Source organism: Pezoporus flaviventris, unplaced genomic scaffold (assembly GCF_033815535.1).
Source record: "Pezoporus flaviventris isolate CSIRO_AGI_PZ_B2104156 unplaced genomic scaffold, CSIRO_AGI_Pfla_v1 ptg000001l, whole genome shotgun sequence".
In the NCBI taxonomy this organism is placed as follows: domain Eukaryota; kingdom Metazoa; phylum Chordata; class Aves; order Psittaciformes; family Psittacidae; genus Pezoporus; species Pezoporus flaviventris.
Window position 1 is genome coordinate 59,784,137 of NW_026892549.1, and position 17,641 is coordinate 59,801,777.

At 43.8% G+C, this 17,641-nt stretch overlaps 1 protein-coding gene across 17 annotated transcripts in view; it reads left to right on the forward strand.

Moving 5' to 3' along the window:
• Positions 1–348: 348 nt before the first annotated feature.
• LOC133273098 (collagen alpha-1(XI) chain) overlaps positions 349–17,641 on the forward strand; it is a 472,710-nt gene continuing 455,417 nt past the window's right edge. For 10 of the 17 annotated variants that reach the window (XM_061461051.1, XM_061461060.1, XM_061461147.1 and 7 more), the window contains exons 1-6: positions 349–492; positions 1,355–1,972; positions 5,735–6,337; positions 10,428–11,030; positions 13,205–13,804; positions 15,098–15,664. In XM_061461051.1, coding sequence (XP_061317035.1) covers positions 405–492; positions 1,355–1,972; positions 5,735–6,337; positions 10,428–11,030; positions 13,205–13,804; positions 15,098–15,664 — 3,079 coding nt within the window. In that variant the 5' untranslated portion in view covers positions 349–404. The remainder of the gene's footprint in view (positions 493–1,354; positions 1,973–5,734; positions 6,338–10,427; positions 11,031–13,204; positions 13,805–15,097; positions 15,665–17,641) is intronic. The other 7 variants (XM_061461075.1, XM_061461251.1, XM_061461106.1 and 4 more) reach the window with 4 other exon arrangements.

A 17,641-nucleotide genomic window follows, 5' to 3' on the forward strand; every position in this document is an offset into this window, starting at 1 on the left:
GGAAGGTAATGCAGGTGAGAGGCCACCACAGGTCTGAGGGTTGGTGGTAGAAACCTGAGCTGACCGTTTTCCTATGTATTAGGTATTACCTGGGGCAGCACAGGCAAGAAGAAAGCTATCCAAGTCCACAGGGGTGATTAAATGTCAATTATGTGAGCAATGATTCCTCTTCCAAAGAAATGCTTGCTAGGAACAGATTCTGTACAGCCGTAGAGGTTTGGGTTTTTTTTACCCTGCACAAAAGCATTGCAAAACCCCATGGTTTGGCTTTTTTGTCTTGTGCCTCACCCATGCCTGACCAGCACTGCCATTGTTCCTCACTCTCCCTGTTTTCCTCCCTTAGGTCTCACGTTGGGTGCTTCAAAATAAGGATAATAAAAGGAAAACTCAGATAAAAGACCAAAATGCGGAAACACCAACATTTGCCCTTTGAGGCAGTGTTTTATGTCCTACTCTCAGGCTGTTGCTTGCTTCATGCCCAGCAGCAAGCAGGTAAGACTGTGCTGCATTTCATGACTTCACCTGTACAAACGTGCCAGTAGTTCACACCTTTTGGTTTTTAACATGCATGTCGATGGTCCGTTGTGGTTCACCTTCTCCTCAGCTCCCACCCAACTGAGGGTCCTTTCAGACCCTGGCCAATGTGTGTGGTGCCTTCCCAAGCATGTCTCTGGCCAATGGCGTGCCTTTGAGGATGCTCTGCGGGGGACAGAGGTGCAGGACGTGCGCCCCAGCTGGCCCCAAGCAGGTTTTCTCCTGGGCAGAGCCGTGTTGCCCTGCTTGCATGTGTTGGAGAGCTTTAGCAGTGAAAAGAACACTGCCACCGACCTCTAGAAAGGCACTGGTGCCTCTGGGACCAGAGCTGATGTCATGAGGTGGGTGTTAGCAGCAGGAAAAGTGTGGAAAACTCATGCCAGCACCCAGGCTGCTTAAACTGAGCAGCCCTTCCTGCTTGAGCACTGCCACAGAGGCAGTAAAGCCCTGAGTCAGCAAAAAATCTGCATGTGACCACGGGCAGCTAGGGGCTGAGCAAGCCTGAATTCAGTCGTGAAGCTGCAGGGATATGGCTCAGATCTGTGCAGCGAGGTCCAGGAAGGGAGAAGCATCTTGCCTCCCCCTCCGTGGGAAGGGTAGGTCGCATGCTGTCCTCTTCTGTCCCTCAGTGCCTGTGGTGTCAGGGTGCTGATGGCTGTCTGGCTTTTCTCCAGCACCTCCCGCTGTGCTGCAGGCGATAAGGGGAAGCTGAGCTTCACTTTCACCATGCACAAGAGACTGTCAGTTGTTTGGGCGAGGAGGAGGATGCTGCTTGTGCTGACTGATAGAAAATCCTAAATCCCCATCTGTTTTTTTAAAGCTGTCAAACCCGTTGCTGTGGCTGATATAATATTTCTAGTGGATTCCTCTTGGAGCATTGGGAAGGAACATTTCCAACTGGTTCGAGAGTTTCTGTATGATGTTGTAAAAGCTTTAGATGTGGGAGGAAATGATTTTCGCTTTGCCCTGGTCCAGTTCAGCGGAAACCCCCACACAGAGTTCCAGTTAAATACCTACCCCTCTACCCAGGACATCCTGTCCCATATTGCCAACATGCCTTACGTGGGGGGAGGCACCAAGACTGGAAAAGGATTAGAGTACCTAATCGAGAACCATCTCACTAAAGCTGCTGGAAGCAGAGCCAGTGAAGGTGTCCCCCAGGTTATTATAGTGTTAACGGACGGACGATCCCAGGATGATGTGTCTCTGCCATCATCTGTCCTTAAATCAGCCCATGTAAACCTGTTTGCGATCGGCGTGCAGGATGCAGTGGAAGGGGAGTTACAGGAAATAGCAAGCGAACCCTTCGATACGCACCTTTTCAACCTAGAGAATTTTACCGCTCTCCACGGCATAGTTGGAGATTTAGTGGCGAGTGTCCGTTCATCCATGACTCCAGAAAAGGCTGGGGCCAAAGGACTGTTTAAAGACATCACAGGTAATGGCTGACTGCTGATGGCTTCCATCAGCATGGGATCTGCTGGCGTTGCGCTGTTTAAAGCCTTTGTAGGGGCAAGACTGAGATGGACGTTCAAGAGGTTTAAAAACAAAGGTTTGAAGCATGTGGCCTCATGTTTGTAGCTATTGAGTGTGCTGTCACCTGCAGATTGAGCTGGCATCCCAGGAGGTAGCACAGGAGCCCTTGGATGGGCAGTGACCTATTGTGACCATCCTTTTGCACCCATGGCATGGAAAGGAGCTCAAGTTAATAACTCTGCAGGGAGCTCTGCAGAGTTATTAAATTGCCTCATCCTATCCACTCCCAAGGTGGAGAAACAGGGGATGAGCACACAAGCTGTGGCAATGATTCTTTGAGTCCCTGACCAAAACCCCTCAAGACTGAGAAGGTCACTGTTGGCTGCAGGGACACCATGCAGCATGTCCCCTTGCAGCTAGCAGGGGGGAGACAGGCAACGTGCTACTCCAGAAAGTCATTCTTGACGGAAGACACGAAAAGCAGTTTGGTGGACACCTTCTCCACTGAAACCTCATCCCTGAGCTGGCCCTTAGCCTCTCTTCTCATGTGCTTGGAGAAAGGTGTGTGGTTGGAGAGCCCCTTTTGCAATACCACTCAAATGTCTTCTGTACAAGCTGATGGCTTCCACCTTCTGGAGTGCTGGACCCTTCCTGTGACTGAAACCTCTCTTCAAACCACCTGGGCTTCAACAGATCTGTGCTGACTGCAAGCTGGGAACCCAATTTGCCTGGAAAAAAAACAAGACACTTCCTCCAGCCTTTCACTGTTCATGGAAAGGGCCCTTTGGGCAGCTTTGTTGTGTTTCACAGCAGAAGCCCCAGAGATCAAACCTTTCTTTTTATTCCTGAGACTCCATCTGAAGGTCAATAGCTTGCGGGGTGATGTAAGGCAACGGCAGTGTAATGAGGCAGTATAACATTAATCCGCCTGTGTTGTCTTGCCTGATTAACCCTCACGCCAGACCCACTGAGTGCTCTCCATCACTGCATGACACTGAGCAACACCAAAAGGCTGTGCTCATGTGTGTTTTTATTGTGCAAAGTGCTTGACAGGGCAAATATCCAGATCACGTGAAAGCCACAGGGAAGAAAAGCAGCTGCCCCAGAAAGGTGGTGTAAGGTTCACTAGTTCTAAGACATTCATGTCACTATATGTGAAAATGAGTGTTATTCCAATCAACAAGCACTGCAGTGGCTGTTTTGCAGCTTCTCCATTGAAGACCACAGTGCTTCCCTGTTGAAATCACAGGGGAATTGCTCTTTTGCACTGGCTGTCCTCCTCAGGGGCACACCAGCATGTAACCCAATAGTACATGAATATCTGGAATCGTAGACATTTCTTTAAAAGCTTTAAAGGCAATTGCCTCCTTTGTGTTTATCATGCATTTCTAAGTTCACTTCTACTGTGAGAGTTTTTTTGCAAGCATTTCTCTCTCCCCCATAACCCAAATTTAAGTTAATCCTACTACAGTCATTTTGTCCCTGTGTGACTTGCATGGGTGATCTATGGAATATCAGGAAACATAGGAAAAGATGTTACAGGTCCTAAACATTGGATCACAAGAATGTGCAAAGCGTGGTACAAATAATGTTTGCCTGAAATGTGTAAAAATGCCATGGAAGTTATGCTAAAAATGAGCCCTGATATGAAACAGAAATATTAACCACCCCCCCCCCCCCCCCAGTCCCATAGCGCTTCCAGTATAGAGTACCAAAGCTGTTGTTCTTTGGTGGTCCCCAGAGCTGACTAGGATAAATGTGAAAGTCAGCCCCAAGTTTGCCCTGATGTATTTGTTAAACCTGAGCTGTCTGTCTCATCTGACCCTCCTTGCTTAGTTGTGTAACAAGCATGCTTTTATTTGTTCTCCAGCACCAGCTTGTTCCATAAATGTGCACTGAAGTACAAGTTTTTTTTACAGTGATGACACATTATCCAATATATCTGTTTCCTATCTATTTTCTCTCCTGCGGGAGTGACCTGTGCTGCTGTGATGACACCCATTGGTGTCTGAAACCTTGTTCCTCAAAAAGATGTTCAGGGTATCTAAAGCAGCGCTGGGTACAACCACATTGAGATTTTCCCTTCATTTATATGATGAAATAGAACATGTACATCCCACCTGAAAATGGCACAGTAAAACCAGCACAAAGCACCCCTAAATTTTGACTCAATGGAAAAACAAATCCTGCAGTCCTTTACAATTCTGAACCATGCTAAAGCCAACATTGGCTATGGAGTTGGCCCAGGGAAGTGGTGATGCCCTGAAGACCTTCTCTTTAGTCACTGGAATTGTGGTAGTATTTGAATCTCTTGGTGGCATCATGATTTATGAAAACATTTACTAGAAAAACAATTAAACAGGGGAAAAAAAACAACCAAAACCAATGGTTTTACCACTGCTGGTTAATACCAAAGACCACAGGTTTATCTCTGGCCTTGCTAAACTCCATGCCAGTTTTGCTATTGGTTTCACCTTTGACTTTTAAAAGTTGAGAGCTGAGTGGGATTTACAAACAATGCATTTGCAAATAGTCTGAAATTTGGTTTCTTCACAAGGTTGGAGAGTAATAGCATGGAAACGTCTGAGCATGTTTTTGGGTGGTATTTACCCCTGTTTGCATGCACACAGCTCTTGGTGACATTGATGGGTATAAATTAGTTGAACAAAAGGAGTAACAGCAAACACCAGGGCATGTTTGGTCTGCTTCGGTAAGTCTCACAGCAAAAAATGTTTTCCCCTTCACAATCATGTTCATACCATATAAAAGGTTGGGGGTTTTTAGGAGTGTGTATATTCTCAGCAGATGCTTGCAATCATCTGGGTATGGTCACAACAAATAGAGTTGGATAATTGTGTCATGACTGATTTCATCACCCTGTTTTAACCTGATTCTGCATTCCCTGATTGAATATCCAGAGTCCGTATGAAAAATACCAACCCAACCCCTCCATCGATAATCAATGCAGCTTTGTGCAAAGTAACTAAAGCAAGACAATTGTTTGGTGTAGTTGGCAGCTGTGCAGGTCTTCAATACCATTGTGTCTGTGCTGGCTGCTGGTAAAAGAGTTACAGTGCAAGAATAATAACCGAGACCTTTTCACTTGTTTCCAACAAATGCATTTGGAATAATAATCCTTCATGGTGGGAGAAGCCAATAAATTCAGCCACTGCTTTTAACCAGCAAAAGAGAAGAATTGCAGCAGAGAGGCTGAAACTTTCCATGGTTCCAATAACATGATTCCAGCATAACAGTGGGTTTTCATTTAAAAAATAAAAATCAGTGTAATGAGGAAAACCTCCTTGAAATCTCCCTGTCCTCACCCACTGTCTTCAGGGTGAATTATCACCAAAATTCACCTTTTCCTTTTGGCTCTAAGTATTGAGACGGTACTGGCCACAGATGGAATGGATTTAGATTAGGAAAAAAGAATGTATTTTTCCAAGTTTTCTCCTCATGTGCCAATTATTCTGACCCCTGTGTAATTGCAGCCACTGGCTCAGGTTATGTCTCTTTATCAGCAGTAGATGCTACTGGGCTGGGGCTGGGGACTCTTATTCAATCAGAATGCAGAACTAAGAGGCAAACCTCCTCAGTGAACATGTGTTTTGTTTGCTCATTTTCGTGTTTCTTACTGTTTTTCCAAGAAACATGTCAGAACACTGTACAACCGCATGTAATCACCCATTTTAATGCCTTCACCTTTGCATTTCTTTTTTTAAAGCTCAAGAGTCTGCTGACCTTATTTTCCTTATTGACGGATCAGACAACATCGGAAGTGTCAATTTCCAAGCCATACGTGATTTCCTTGTAAATTTGATTGAAAGCCTCAGAGTTGGAGCTCAGCAAATACACATTGGGGTGGTGCAGTATAGTGATCAACCCAGAACCGAGTTCGCTTTGAACAGCTACTCCACAAAAGCGGAAGTTCTGGATGCCGTGAAGGCACTTAGTTTCCGCGGTGGCGAGGAAGCGAACACTGGTGCGGCACTGGAGTTTGTGGTGGAGAACCTCTTCACCCAGGCAGGAGGCAGCAGGATAGAGGAAGCGGTGCCGCAGATTTTAGTACTGATAAGTGGTGGAGAGTCTAGTGATGATATCCGAGAGGGCTTGTTAGCGGTGAAGCAAGCTAGTATATTTTCATTTAGCATTGGTGTCCTGAATGCTGACAGTGCAGAGCTGCAGCAGATTGCTACTGATGGAAGCTTCGCATTTACTGCCCTGGATATCCGTAACCTTGATGCTCTTCGAGAATTATTACTGCCCAACATTGTTGGAGTGGCCCAAAGACTCATTTTGTTAGAGGCCCCAACCATTGTGACTGAAGGTATGTATGCCTTTCTAGACTGTTGCATTGTGATGAATGAATGAGCTTTTGCACACTTGAAAAAAACACTTATTTTTCTAATTGCTTTTTTTTTTCCTTTTGCAATGAATCTCTGTGCTCTTGGTTGTGGGAAGGACACTGCTGCTGATGGGCAGAAACGCTTTTGCCCCGTGAGTTATCTTTTGAAAGCTGTGAGGTTGTGTGTCAGTCACTGGCATGGCATGGGGCTTTAAAGGACACAAGCAGGGTATAAAAAAATCTCATATAATCCTTTTTGGGGTATGTAAGGACTTTAGGATTAAATCCTGCACCACTGTCAGTTCTGAAAACATCCATGTCACATTAGCTTACATTATATGCCAGCTGAGTGTCATAAGAATGAAATTTGACTGAGGAAGCTATCACAGATGTTAAATGGATCCTTATTTCACAGCTTGTTAAAACAGTAGAATTCCATACCTCATTGAAACTGTGCACTGTCCTTGGGAAAATGGTGAAACTCCTGTGTTGCTGAACTTAAAAAGCAAAACAACCTTTAGCTCTTCTGAAGTGAAATCCCTACCTTGCTAACATCTATTTCCCTTCAATGTATCAGCTGAGAAAATTTACTGTGAGGCCATGGAAAAAGAAAATGTAGGTGTCAATATTCCACTTAAGTCACTTTGTCACTCTTAAGTCCTTATTGATATTGTTTCTGGACTAGCATTAGCTCAGGTGCAGTGGAATAATGAATATCTGGATTCACAGCTAGGTGATTAGGAGTTTCTCACCCTATGTTTTTATGACTAAGTTAAATTTACTGATAGAGAGGCTTTATGGAAGACACAGCACATTGTACTTCAGAGGCTCCTGGAAAGGGCCAGGCTGGAGTTGCTGCACTTAATTACCAGGATGCTCCATGGGAACAATACTTTTGGGATCCAAGTGCCAGTCTGGAGTTCTGTACATACTGTTCACTTCATGATGTATGTTGACACATAAAACTGTGTTCCAGATGTCTTTGCTGATCTATGCCTAAACATGATTGCTGTCCTGTGGCTCAAATCAAAGGGAGGAATTTGCCTGAAAGATCATTTTATGACCTTGCCTTGATTATTCCAGGAAAGAACATAAAGAACTTTTGCTGGTAGCATGTCACAAGAACCATATTTTGCTAAATAAGCTGAAGTCTGCCTGTCTAGCTAGAATGTGCATGCCATGACCCATGTAGCTCAATAGAAAACCTCTCTTTCTTCCCCTCTGATTTCTAACAGTTTGAATGGTGAGATTAAAAACGTTGCTGTATTTGGTTTCATCTGCACTTCTATATTTGTCTCTTAAAATGCCAGCTCATTTGTAGCAGGTACAACTATAGCATCAGTCTGTGCAATTACATACAGATGAATACGCTAAATGGAGAAGTGGGTGTTTTCAAAGGAGCTTTAGGGAATTTCCTTTCCCTAGCACCCATGGAAACTAATTTTGACTGTTCTGCTTGATTCATGTCAGTGCCTTGGAAATCTGCAGCATAAAGCACTGGTGTGGGACACACCGCAGCCCAAAATGGATGCCAAACCCACTGAGGTGCCAAACATTCCATGTGAAATACTGAAGTCACCCCGCCTTACATTAGCCCTCATGTTAGCTGAACATTAGTTCTTCTGAGGTGAACAGACACCTCAAAGTGCCTTTCTGACTTTCTTCTCCCCTCTCCTTTAACTGCTGCGGATCCTGGATGTCTAAATTATGAGAGATGCTTCACCAAAGATAGCTGAGATTGCAATGAGGAGGGAGCTATGCAGGGCTGGGTTCAGTGCTGACATCCTCCAGCATTCCCAGCCTTTAGAGTCAAAGACATAATGCTTTGATCTGAAATCCTTTGAAAGTCCTGGGAGACTTGCCATCAGCTTTACTGGGCTCAATCCTATGAGACGTGTATAGGATTGCTTAAATGCTTTTGCTTTAATTGCATCCATTGAAATTAACACCATGGTTTGTTTCCTCTTGTGGGTTTTGGTTTCGGTTCCTGAATTCCTCTCCTCTAATAAAACATAGTGCAGGCTTGAGAGCTGCAAGAGAAATGAGGAGTGGAGGGAGCTATTCCTCCCCTGCTCCCTCATCTTTGCAAAGCCCCTTTCATATTTCCCACAAACTTCTATAAAAAGTCAAAAGCTTTCAGGGTCTCCATTTTTGGGTATCTAGCTGCTGAGAAGCTAAGGAAGTACTTTGGACATCTCTCCTGGGTGACAAAAAGCAGAGATTTCAGCCTTCGTTATCCATTTGGCAAGTTTCCTGTTTTCAGTCCTCGGAGCAACTGATGAAAAAAACTTAGCTGAGAGAATGAGGGGTGGATATAATGGTTCTGGGAAAAGAACTGTTTAAACGAATGCTTGTGGCTTTGTGAGTAGCTCTGTTTTGACAACCTGGGCAGCCAACTGCAAGTCACTGGCAGCTCATGTGAGGCTGTATTTTGTGGAGAGTACCACCAGATTAGCTTTGTGCAGGTTCTCATTACTTTGTGTCTCTGACGGCACCAAGGTGAGCTATTCTAATCTTCACATTTTGACAGTTGGTCCTTAATCAAACAACTTCTAGCGAGACTGCGAAAGGCTTGTGCAAAAGACTGCATTGGTGTTGGAGGCAGGTCTCTTGGGGACTGAGGACAGAGAGGCAGCGGAGTCATGGATGTTATCTTCAGCTCTAAATCACTCCTTGGGGTAGCCCACTCTCGTGGCACTTACTCCTAATGAGAAACCTGATGAAGATGAGCCTTTGGGAAGGCTCCTGCTCCTCCAGCTGCTTTCCATTGCCAGCTGGTGTCCAGCCAAGAAGGACTGCAGCCAAAGCTTTGGGTTTTGTTCAACTCCAAAGTAAATAGCCTCCATTCAGAGGAGCACTGATGGGCTGAGGGGCTGCCCTTTGCCATCCAGGCCATACATGAGTGTTTGCTTCCACTTGCCCCGAGGGGTTTGAGATCCCACCGATTCTGGGTCTCCTCTTCCCCCGGGCTGTGCATTGATCATAGTGATAAGCCTGGGAGGCGATGGACCTGCGCCTTGAATACTGACCCCATCTCAGGAGCTCTTAGGTGGTTTGGCAATTTAAGGAAACCCCAAGTCCAACATAATGCAATGATCCAAAATGTTCCAGCATAACTTGGTAGCAACACAAGGTTTTCTTTTTCACTTAAATGGTATGAAATCGGGAAGGTGATGATGTGAGTGGGGTTGTATAAAAGATGGTATCCAGATTATCTCCTATGACAATGACGTATAATGCTTTTATCACAGCGGTGTTGGTCTTGTTAATATTTACTGGGTTTTTTTTGTGTGTACATTTGCTGTATTAAATATGACGGTGCTTTGGTTCCAATGCTGCACAACAGGGTTTTTTTTCTTTGCTAACTATCTTCTTTCAAACTTAGCCCAGGAACTGGAAAGCTAACTGTGCTTGTTCTGTTTCCTTTGACGTAGTCAGTAATAAAGTTTCAGAGATTACAACGTAGGGGACCTGTTTTGTTAAAGACATGGCAACAAGAATATGATTCAGCTCTTCCATGGCTGGGCTAGCTGTGCCAAGAAAAATCATAACTTGGTTTTGTTAGATAAGGGATAAGATGTAGGATATGAAGACTCAAAGTCCAGGTACGTTGAATGAGTGGAGACTGTTCTATTGTCATTGCTTTTGGAAACCTAATCCTTCTGAAACCAAACTATGCTCTGGCATAATTCTGATGGCTCCACTGCAGATAGAGGAAGCATCACCTGCTTATTTTAACTCACGTGCCAGCTGAGTACCAAGATTTTTCCTGTTTGCCTTTCTTGTTTCGACATGTATGTGCATCTTAATATTGTTTTATAAACAATGCAATTCTTGCAACTCTTAAACTCTTCTGTGTTTTAGATAGGGAAAACATTCATATTTCTTGTTAACTCTCTGCTAGAACTCAGACAATAATTCTGTTTTGAAAGCAAGAGACTTTAAAAGTTGTTGAGAGTAACAGTACTTCAGACAGACAAGAAGTCCTAAGTGTTGCTGAATTTTTGACTTAGAACTGATCTGCTGTGTGGTGAAGGCTTCTGCTAACTATATGTTCATGCATTACTTGCAGTTATTGAAGTGAACAAGAAGGATATAGTCTTCCTGATAGATGGCTCAACTGCTTTGGGGACTGCCCCCTTTAATGCAATTCGTGATTTCGTTGCCAAAATTGTCCAAAGGCTGGAGGTTGGACCTGACCTGATCCAAGTTGCGGTGGCACAGTACGCAGACACTGTGAAGCCAGAGTTCTATTTTAACACCCACCAGAGCAGAAAGGATGTGATGGCTAATGTCAAGAGAATGAAGCTCATGGGTGGTACAGCACTGAACACTGGCTCGGCACTGGACTTTGTGAGGAACAACTTCTTCACCAGTGCTGCTGGGTGCAGGATGGAGGAAGGGGTGCTCCCCATGCTGGTGCTCATCACTGGTGGTAAGTCCATGGATGCTGTTGACCAAGCTGCAGCAGAGATGAAAAGGAACCGTATAGTGATCCTTGCCATTGGGTCAAGAAATGCCGACCTGGCAGAACTTCAAGAGATTGCCTATGAGAGCGATTTTGTGTTCCATCCAAATGACTTCCGTGTCCAGTTCATGCAAGCCATTCTTCCTGAAGTACTGTCGCCTATCAGGACACTCTCTGGAGGACTGATTATCCAAGAGCCGCCATCAGGTAATTAATGACCTGTTTCTAATTAAAGACATACAGTTTATGTTTGTCAACCCTTATTCTAGGACATATGGAGATAAGGGGGAAAAAGCATCAAGCACATGTTTCAGCATAACTAAATGTTGTCTCTTTGATTTGCAAAATGAGCAGGAATAGAGCGGTGGATTTGGTAGTGTGGTTGTTATTGCAGCTTTGTCATTCCTTCTTGGAGATTTTTGTCCCATCCCATATTTGTCACCAACATTTAAAGGCCTTGACATGAAAGGTGTGCTTTACTAGTCAGGTACTGAAATCATAGAGTGGAGGCTTTTTCTCTCACTGAGGGTTTGTGTGATCTATGAGCAGGACACACTGTGAATGTTAAAATAGCTCTCCCTGTTTGAGAAACATTTCTGGGGGAGATTTGCTCAAGAAAGTTTCTTCTGAGTGCCAAGAAAATAAGCAAGTTTGTTCTGGAGATGTTCACAGAAATGTGGCCTAACACCGACTGAACTCACCCTTTCAGAACATATTTACAATTCTTTTGTCATTTACTCAGCTCAAGCCCTAAGAGATGCATGAGACTATAGCAATGTTGTTTTTCATTTAATCTGTTTAGAAGGTGATTCAAAGCCCTGTGAAGCCAGTGGATCCTTTTTACTTGGTGTTGCCATTGACATCAGTCATGTGGAAGCAATCCAGTTGCTAGTCATGTCTTTTCAGGCAGTTTCCACTGCATCTCCAGAGGTGGTGCAGCTGAGTAGAGATATACCAGATTTCTCGGGATTTCTTCCTAATAGGGTTGCTTGAGGTTGAACTAATGCTAGATCGTATTTGAACCTTGCATTTCTGCCTTATGGCGTATGAACATTGAAAACCAGGACTTTCTCCAGCTCCTGGTGAGGTCAGGAGTGAGGTTCCCATTGGTTTAAATGGGTGTGTACTTATCATTTAATAAGCTTTTTCTGTTCAGAATGTGTTTCTTGCTAATGCAGTTTTGCATGGCTATACACAAACCTGGCATTCTAATCTTCAATGGAAATTTAAAGTGTTCCCAGACTTCCTTGTTCTGTAAAGCTCATTCATGCAGCTTCTCCCTTTTTCCAGTCCTTTTGCTCTATTGTACTTACAGCTATTCACATACACCATAAGCAAGTAATCATATCCTACTCCATAGAATGACTATTATTAGTAACATATTGATTTTGACACTGGGCAATCTGCTTTGTTTCAACTAGATATTGTCTCACCCTGGGCCTTAAAACACACTTTTCTGGGAGACAGCCCAGGAAAGACTTAAGTTTAAAAAAGGAGCTAAGAACTGGCTGATTATGGCCAGAAGTGGGAAATTTCTCCCCCTTCAACAGCCCACAAAATGTATGCCCATAACTGCAGACATCAACTTGCAGTTTTCTGCACTATATGTAGCCATCAAACGAGCAGGTGGCTCAAGCAGCTGTTGTAGTCTGGTTTCGACCAACTTTCCTAAGCCTATCAGTAAAAGGTATTTTTAATACCCACTCAAAATAACAACCAAAATGGTTACTTGGCAAAAGTGTTTCCCCATATAAGTGGAACTTAACCCTGCACCACAGACCAGCCGCTGCTGGCTGCACAGCATGACCATGGAAGTCACTGCAGGGCAGTACATGGTTCTCTACATGGGGATGCATGGGAGCATCTCCATGGAATGGGGGATTGCTGCCACTAAGAGGGTGTCGAAGCCCACTTAAAATGCCAAAAGCAGAAGCATTCCCTAAAGCTTCATTAGAAAGGCCCAAGTAATTGTGTATTGACTTGCAGATAAGCAAGATGTCTATAGCTATAATTCAGTATTGCTCCATCAAAATCAAAGAAGCTGCTTTTTGATGGCTAAGGGTCTGGGGCAGAGCATGCAGCTCTGGTACTGGCAGCCATTGAAAAGATCTGCCATGGCAGATGCTAAGCCCCACTGATAAACCTGACATTTAAAAGACTTTTCAATACACATCAGGAACTTCCCCTGCCCAATTTTGTCGTTTCCAGCAAGGTCCTTGTTACTTCTGTGCTGATCACACTCTTTCCCATCTCTTTTTCTCATCCTTCCACCTAACCATGTTTACATGCGTGTACAGCGTACGCTGTATGCACACATGACAAAAAATAATCCGTGTTTGTTTTCTGTGATGTCTCATGTTATTTTCTGTGCTCTACTGCAGTTCAAGTAACCAAAAGGGATATCATCTTTCTTTTGGATGGATCACTCAACGTCGGAAATGCCAACTTCCCCTTTGTGCGTGACTTTGTTGCCACCCTAGTTAACTACCTTGATGTCGGCAGTGACAAAATCCGAGTTGGCTTAGTGCAATTTAGTGACACTCCTAAAACAGAGTTCTTTCTATATTCGTACCAAACCAAATCAGACATAATTCAACGTATGGGGCAGCTGAGGCCCAAGGGGGGGTCAGTGCTGAACACTGGCTCTGCACTGAACTTTGTGCTTTTGAATCACTTCACGGAAGCTGGTGGGAGCAGAATAAATGAACAAGTGCCACAGGTCCTAGTCCTGGTGACGGCAGGGAGGTCTGCCGATCCCTTCCTGCAAGTTTCCAATGCATTAGCTCGGGCCGGAGTGATGACTTTTGCTGTTGGAGTTAGGAGTGCGGATAAGGCAGAGCTTGAACAGATTGCATTTAATCCAAGAATGGTATATTTTATGGATGATTTCAGTGCTCTGGCGGCTTTACCCCAGGAGTTAAATAAGCCTATAACAACATATGTTAGTGGAGGTGTGGAAGAGGTTCCACTCGCCCCGACAGGTAATACCTACCTTCCTGCATGCTGACTGCATTAAGTTAATCTTGTTTGTCTTGACAGTTTGTTCCCAACGTACACCTTCACATCTGTACAAGGCCCTGAGTCATCAAAGCAGTTAAGGCTGTGTATCAATACATAGCTGGGCTATGTATTGATGGTTAAACTAGCTGCTCTTAATTTGTAACACACATCAAAGTCAGCACAATTTTAACCCTTTTGGCAGGTCAGGATCAAAGTGAGTCTACAACCACCAGTCACTCGGGTGGTCCCTTTCTGTTGCCCTAATCATGTCACAACCTCTAAGTGCATCTTTGGCACTAACTCAGGCAATGGGAACATACACTTTTGGCCACCAAGAGTGGTGTGGAAAGGTTAAAGTTGTGCCAAAGAGCACAGAGGAGCAGAGTTCTAGCCAGGTACAGGTGACTAAATCCTTCCTCAGAGCCACTTTGTCAAAGTGCTGTTATCAGGCTGTTACAGAGGCCAAATTTGACTCCAGATATTCCAAGTTATCCTCCAACATTAAACCCCAAAGCTGTCAGAAAATATAACCATTTTTAAACAGGTATTTGCTCACTATTTCCCTTATATTGGCTATTTGCATATCAAGACTTAAGAACAACCAGGATTGTTTAGTATGGAAAGGACACCATCAAGATTAATATGAAAGATGTTAAGCACACAGATATGAGATGCTTGGTTTTCCCTTGGATATTCAATGAGATTAAAAGGCCACCAAATGGAAACAGATAAAAGCCTTTTTCTCCTCCCAGAGTCATAACTAGCCTATGGATTTGGATGCTCCTTGTGATGCAACTAGAGGTATTTTTAGAGAATACAGAATATGCTTTGTGTGTGTATGTATGTATGAACTAATACCTGTTATCTACTAAGCCTTTAAATAGACAGAAACCCCACAACCCTCCACTGCTGTTGTACTTAATGCCTCTATTAGCAGCATATTGCTAGACTATATCAACATCACTGGCCTAATCTGAAACAGCCAATTTATGACGTGAATGATATGATGCAACACAGTGTATGATACGACTATCTGGTGCCTGAGTTTATTGAGTCCTAGGGTAGAGGTGTTCTTGTTTCCTCTTCTTCCTCAGATAAGTAAGTCAAAGGTGTTGTTTAGTCTTGTAGCCTTTGAATACTTTGGTATATAAAAATCACTGACTTTGCATATTGAAACCGAGCTTATTTTCAGAGAATTTTCTAGGATGATGTTTGAGAAGAAAAATGCCCTCATCTCTGTTTTTCCCCTCTTTTCATTTGTGAATTTATTCTAGAAAGCAAGAAAGATATTTTATTCCTGATTGATGGCTCAGCCAACCTCTTGGGTAGCTTTCCTGCTGTCCGGGACTTTGTACACAAAGTCATTTCTGACCTGAACGTGGGTCCAGATGCCACACGAGTAGCTGTAGCTCAGTTCAGTGACACCATCCAAGTTGAATTTGACTTTGCTGAACTCCCATCTAAGCAAGACATGCTTCTCAAAGTGAAAAGAATGAGGATAAAAACTGGGAAGCAATTGAACATTGGAGCTGCACTGGATGAGGCTATAAGAAGGCTGTTTGTGAAGGAAGCTGGAAGCAGGATTGAGGAAGGAGTTCCTCAGTTTTTGGTCCTCCTTGCTGCTGGGAGATCAACCGATGATGTGGAGCAACCATCAGATGCTCTGAAGCAAGCAGGAGTTGTGACCTTTGTTATTAAAGCCAAAAGTGCTGACCCCGTAGAGCTGGAAAGGATCGTGTATGCCCCACAGTTCATCCTGAATGTCGACTCCCTCCCTCGGATTTCAGAGCTTCAGCCAGACATAGTCAACCTCTTGAAAACTATCCAGCTTCAGCCGACAGGTACAGGGACTCCCAGGGTTTCCAAAAGGCTGAAAGACACCACTTATATGACCCCTCAACTTGGTAACTGGGACAATTGGGTCTGGTGAAGTTTAAAACCATTGCATAGAAACTGCTCCTCTGGTCAGACCCTGATCCAGAAAAGAAGGTCCAAACTGAATTTTAAAGATGAGCAAGGAAAAAAACCTTGTGTTCAGCTGCAAGAGCTGCAGTTGGTGCTGTTACTGGTGTATAAAACATGGTAGAAACCTGAAATGCTGCAGAGTCGTTGCCCCAGAGATCTCACATAAGTTCATGTGCAGTGCTGGCCAAGGGCTAGGAGAAGCAAATAAAGGCTTGTCTCAGTTTCTTTTTCCACCCTCCCTTTTCTGGAGGAGTGGTAAGGAGCAAGGAGCACTGCACACACTGGATTTGCTTCTGCTCCATTATTTCTTACAGGATATGACAGCAATTTCTACATTTTGTACCTATGCACCAGTAAATCAGGTGCTCTTGGCTCAGTTACCATCAGCTTCCATAGGCGAGTGTGGATTAACTGAAGAAAAAAAAATCATAAAACAAATCACACAGCCACAATTATAAATTCACATTGTGGCCCTGGAAATGATGCAGGTCCAGCTGTGTGATTTCCTAAGGCAGCCCTTCCTTGGGTATTAACCTATCTCCCAACAGCAGGTGGGGAGAATGAAGTGTGTAATAACATCCATGTCATCTCTGTATACAAGTCCTAGGCAGATGGACTTAGAATCATAGAAACATAAACAAGATACAGGGCTGGAAGGGATCTCAGGGTGCCATCTGCTACATACTCTTGTCCCCAACAGGATCTTCCTGTCCAGAACCAGTTGACATTGGTTTAATCTGTCCTTAAAACCCTCCAGTAGAGATTTCCCAGCCTCTATAATCAATCTGTTTGATTGCTTTTATCTGTATCAGTAGATACTTTTTCTTAATGTCAGACCTCTGCCTTCCTAGTCATAGTTTAAACCTTTTACATCTCTTTCAGCTAAAGAAGGATACAGAATTCAGCTCGTTTCCATGTTCTGTGTGACAGCCTTTCATTTACTTTAAGCTTGCCATGTACGTCTCTTTTTGGTCCTCCTGTCACCAGCTGTATACCCAACTCATTCAATCTTTCCTTGTAGGTCTTGTAGGTCTTTTCTACCTTTTCACCCTTGTCTTTCCAACATCAGCCTGCTCCAAATGACCGGAGTGTAATAATGGTATCCACTGGTCGTCTCTTACCCTATCCTTTGCTTGTGGAGTCATTGCCCTTCCCATATTTGTGCAGCTTCTGTCTCAACTAGTGTTTATAGTATAGACTAGTGCTCTTGAGCTGCTCCCTCCTTTCCAAACCACTTCTGTCTTGTCAAGATCATTTTGAATCCCTCTGACCATCAAGTACTGTGAATAACTGTGCCATTCGCTCACAGATAGCTGCATCCACCTACTTCTAATATTCCTGGCTAAATGACAGACACCTTGTAAGAGTACCCATATTTTTTCTTCATCATCTGCTATCAGACACTTTTGATAGGAGTCTCTTCCGCTGTTCCTGAACCTTAGAAAAAGCGTCTGAAACTGCTATGCACCAGGCAATGTCTGATCCCTCTTCCTATCTCTATGGCTCAGTGCAAGCTATATTATCATTCCAGTCCTATGCATTAGCCCACCAAGTTTCCAACATTCCTCTTAAATAATAAACTTGATCTGAAGTTTGCATAAAGTCTTCAACTGCCTTTGTTAACTCCATTATTCATAAGATTTTCTTCAGAGGGACAGATTGCGCTCCTGTTTGTCCCACTTGACTCTGCTATAAGCAAGACAGCGTCGCTTTTGGAGATACCATCCATCAGTTGCTGTTTGACAGGCAGTGATGTTTTCTGCTTTACTGAGCCAAAGCTTTCCAATTCTGTTAATAGCAGAATGTCTCAACAGTTCTCTAATCTTTGGTGTTTCAGTCTCATTTGTGTTGTT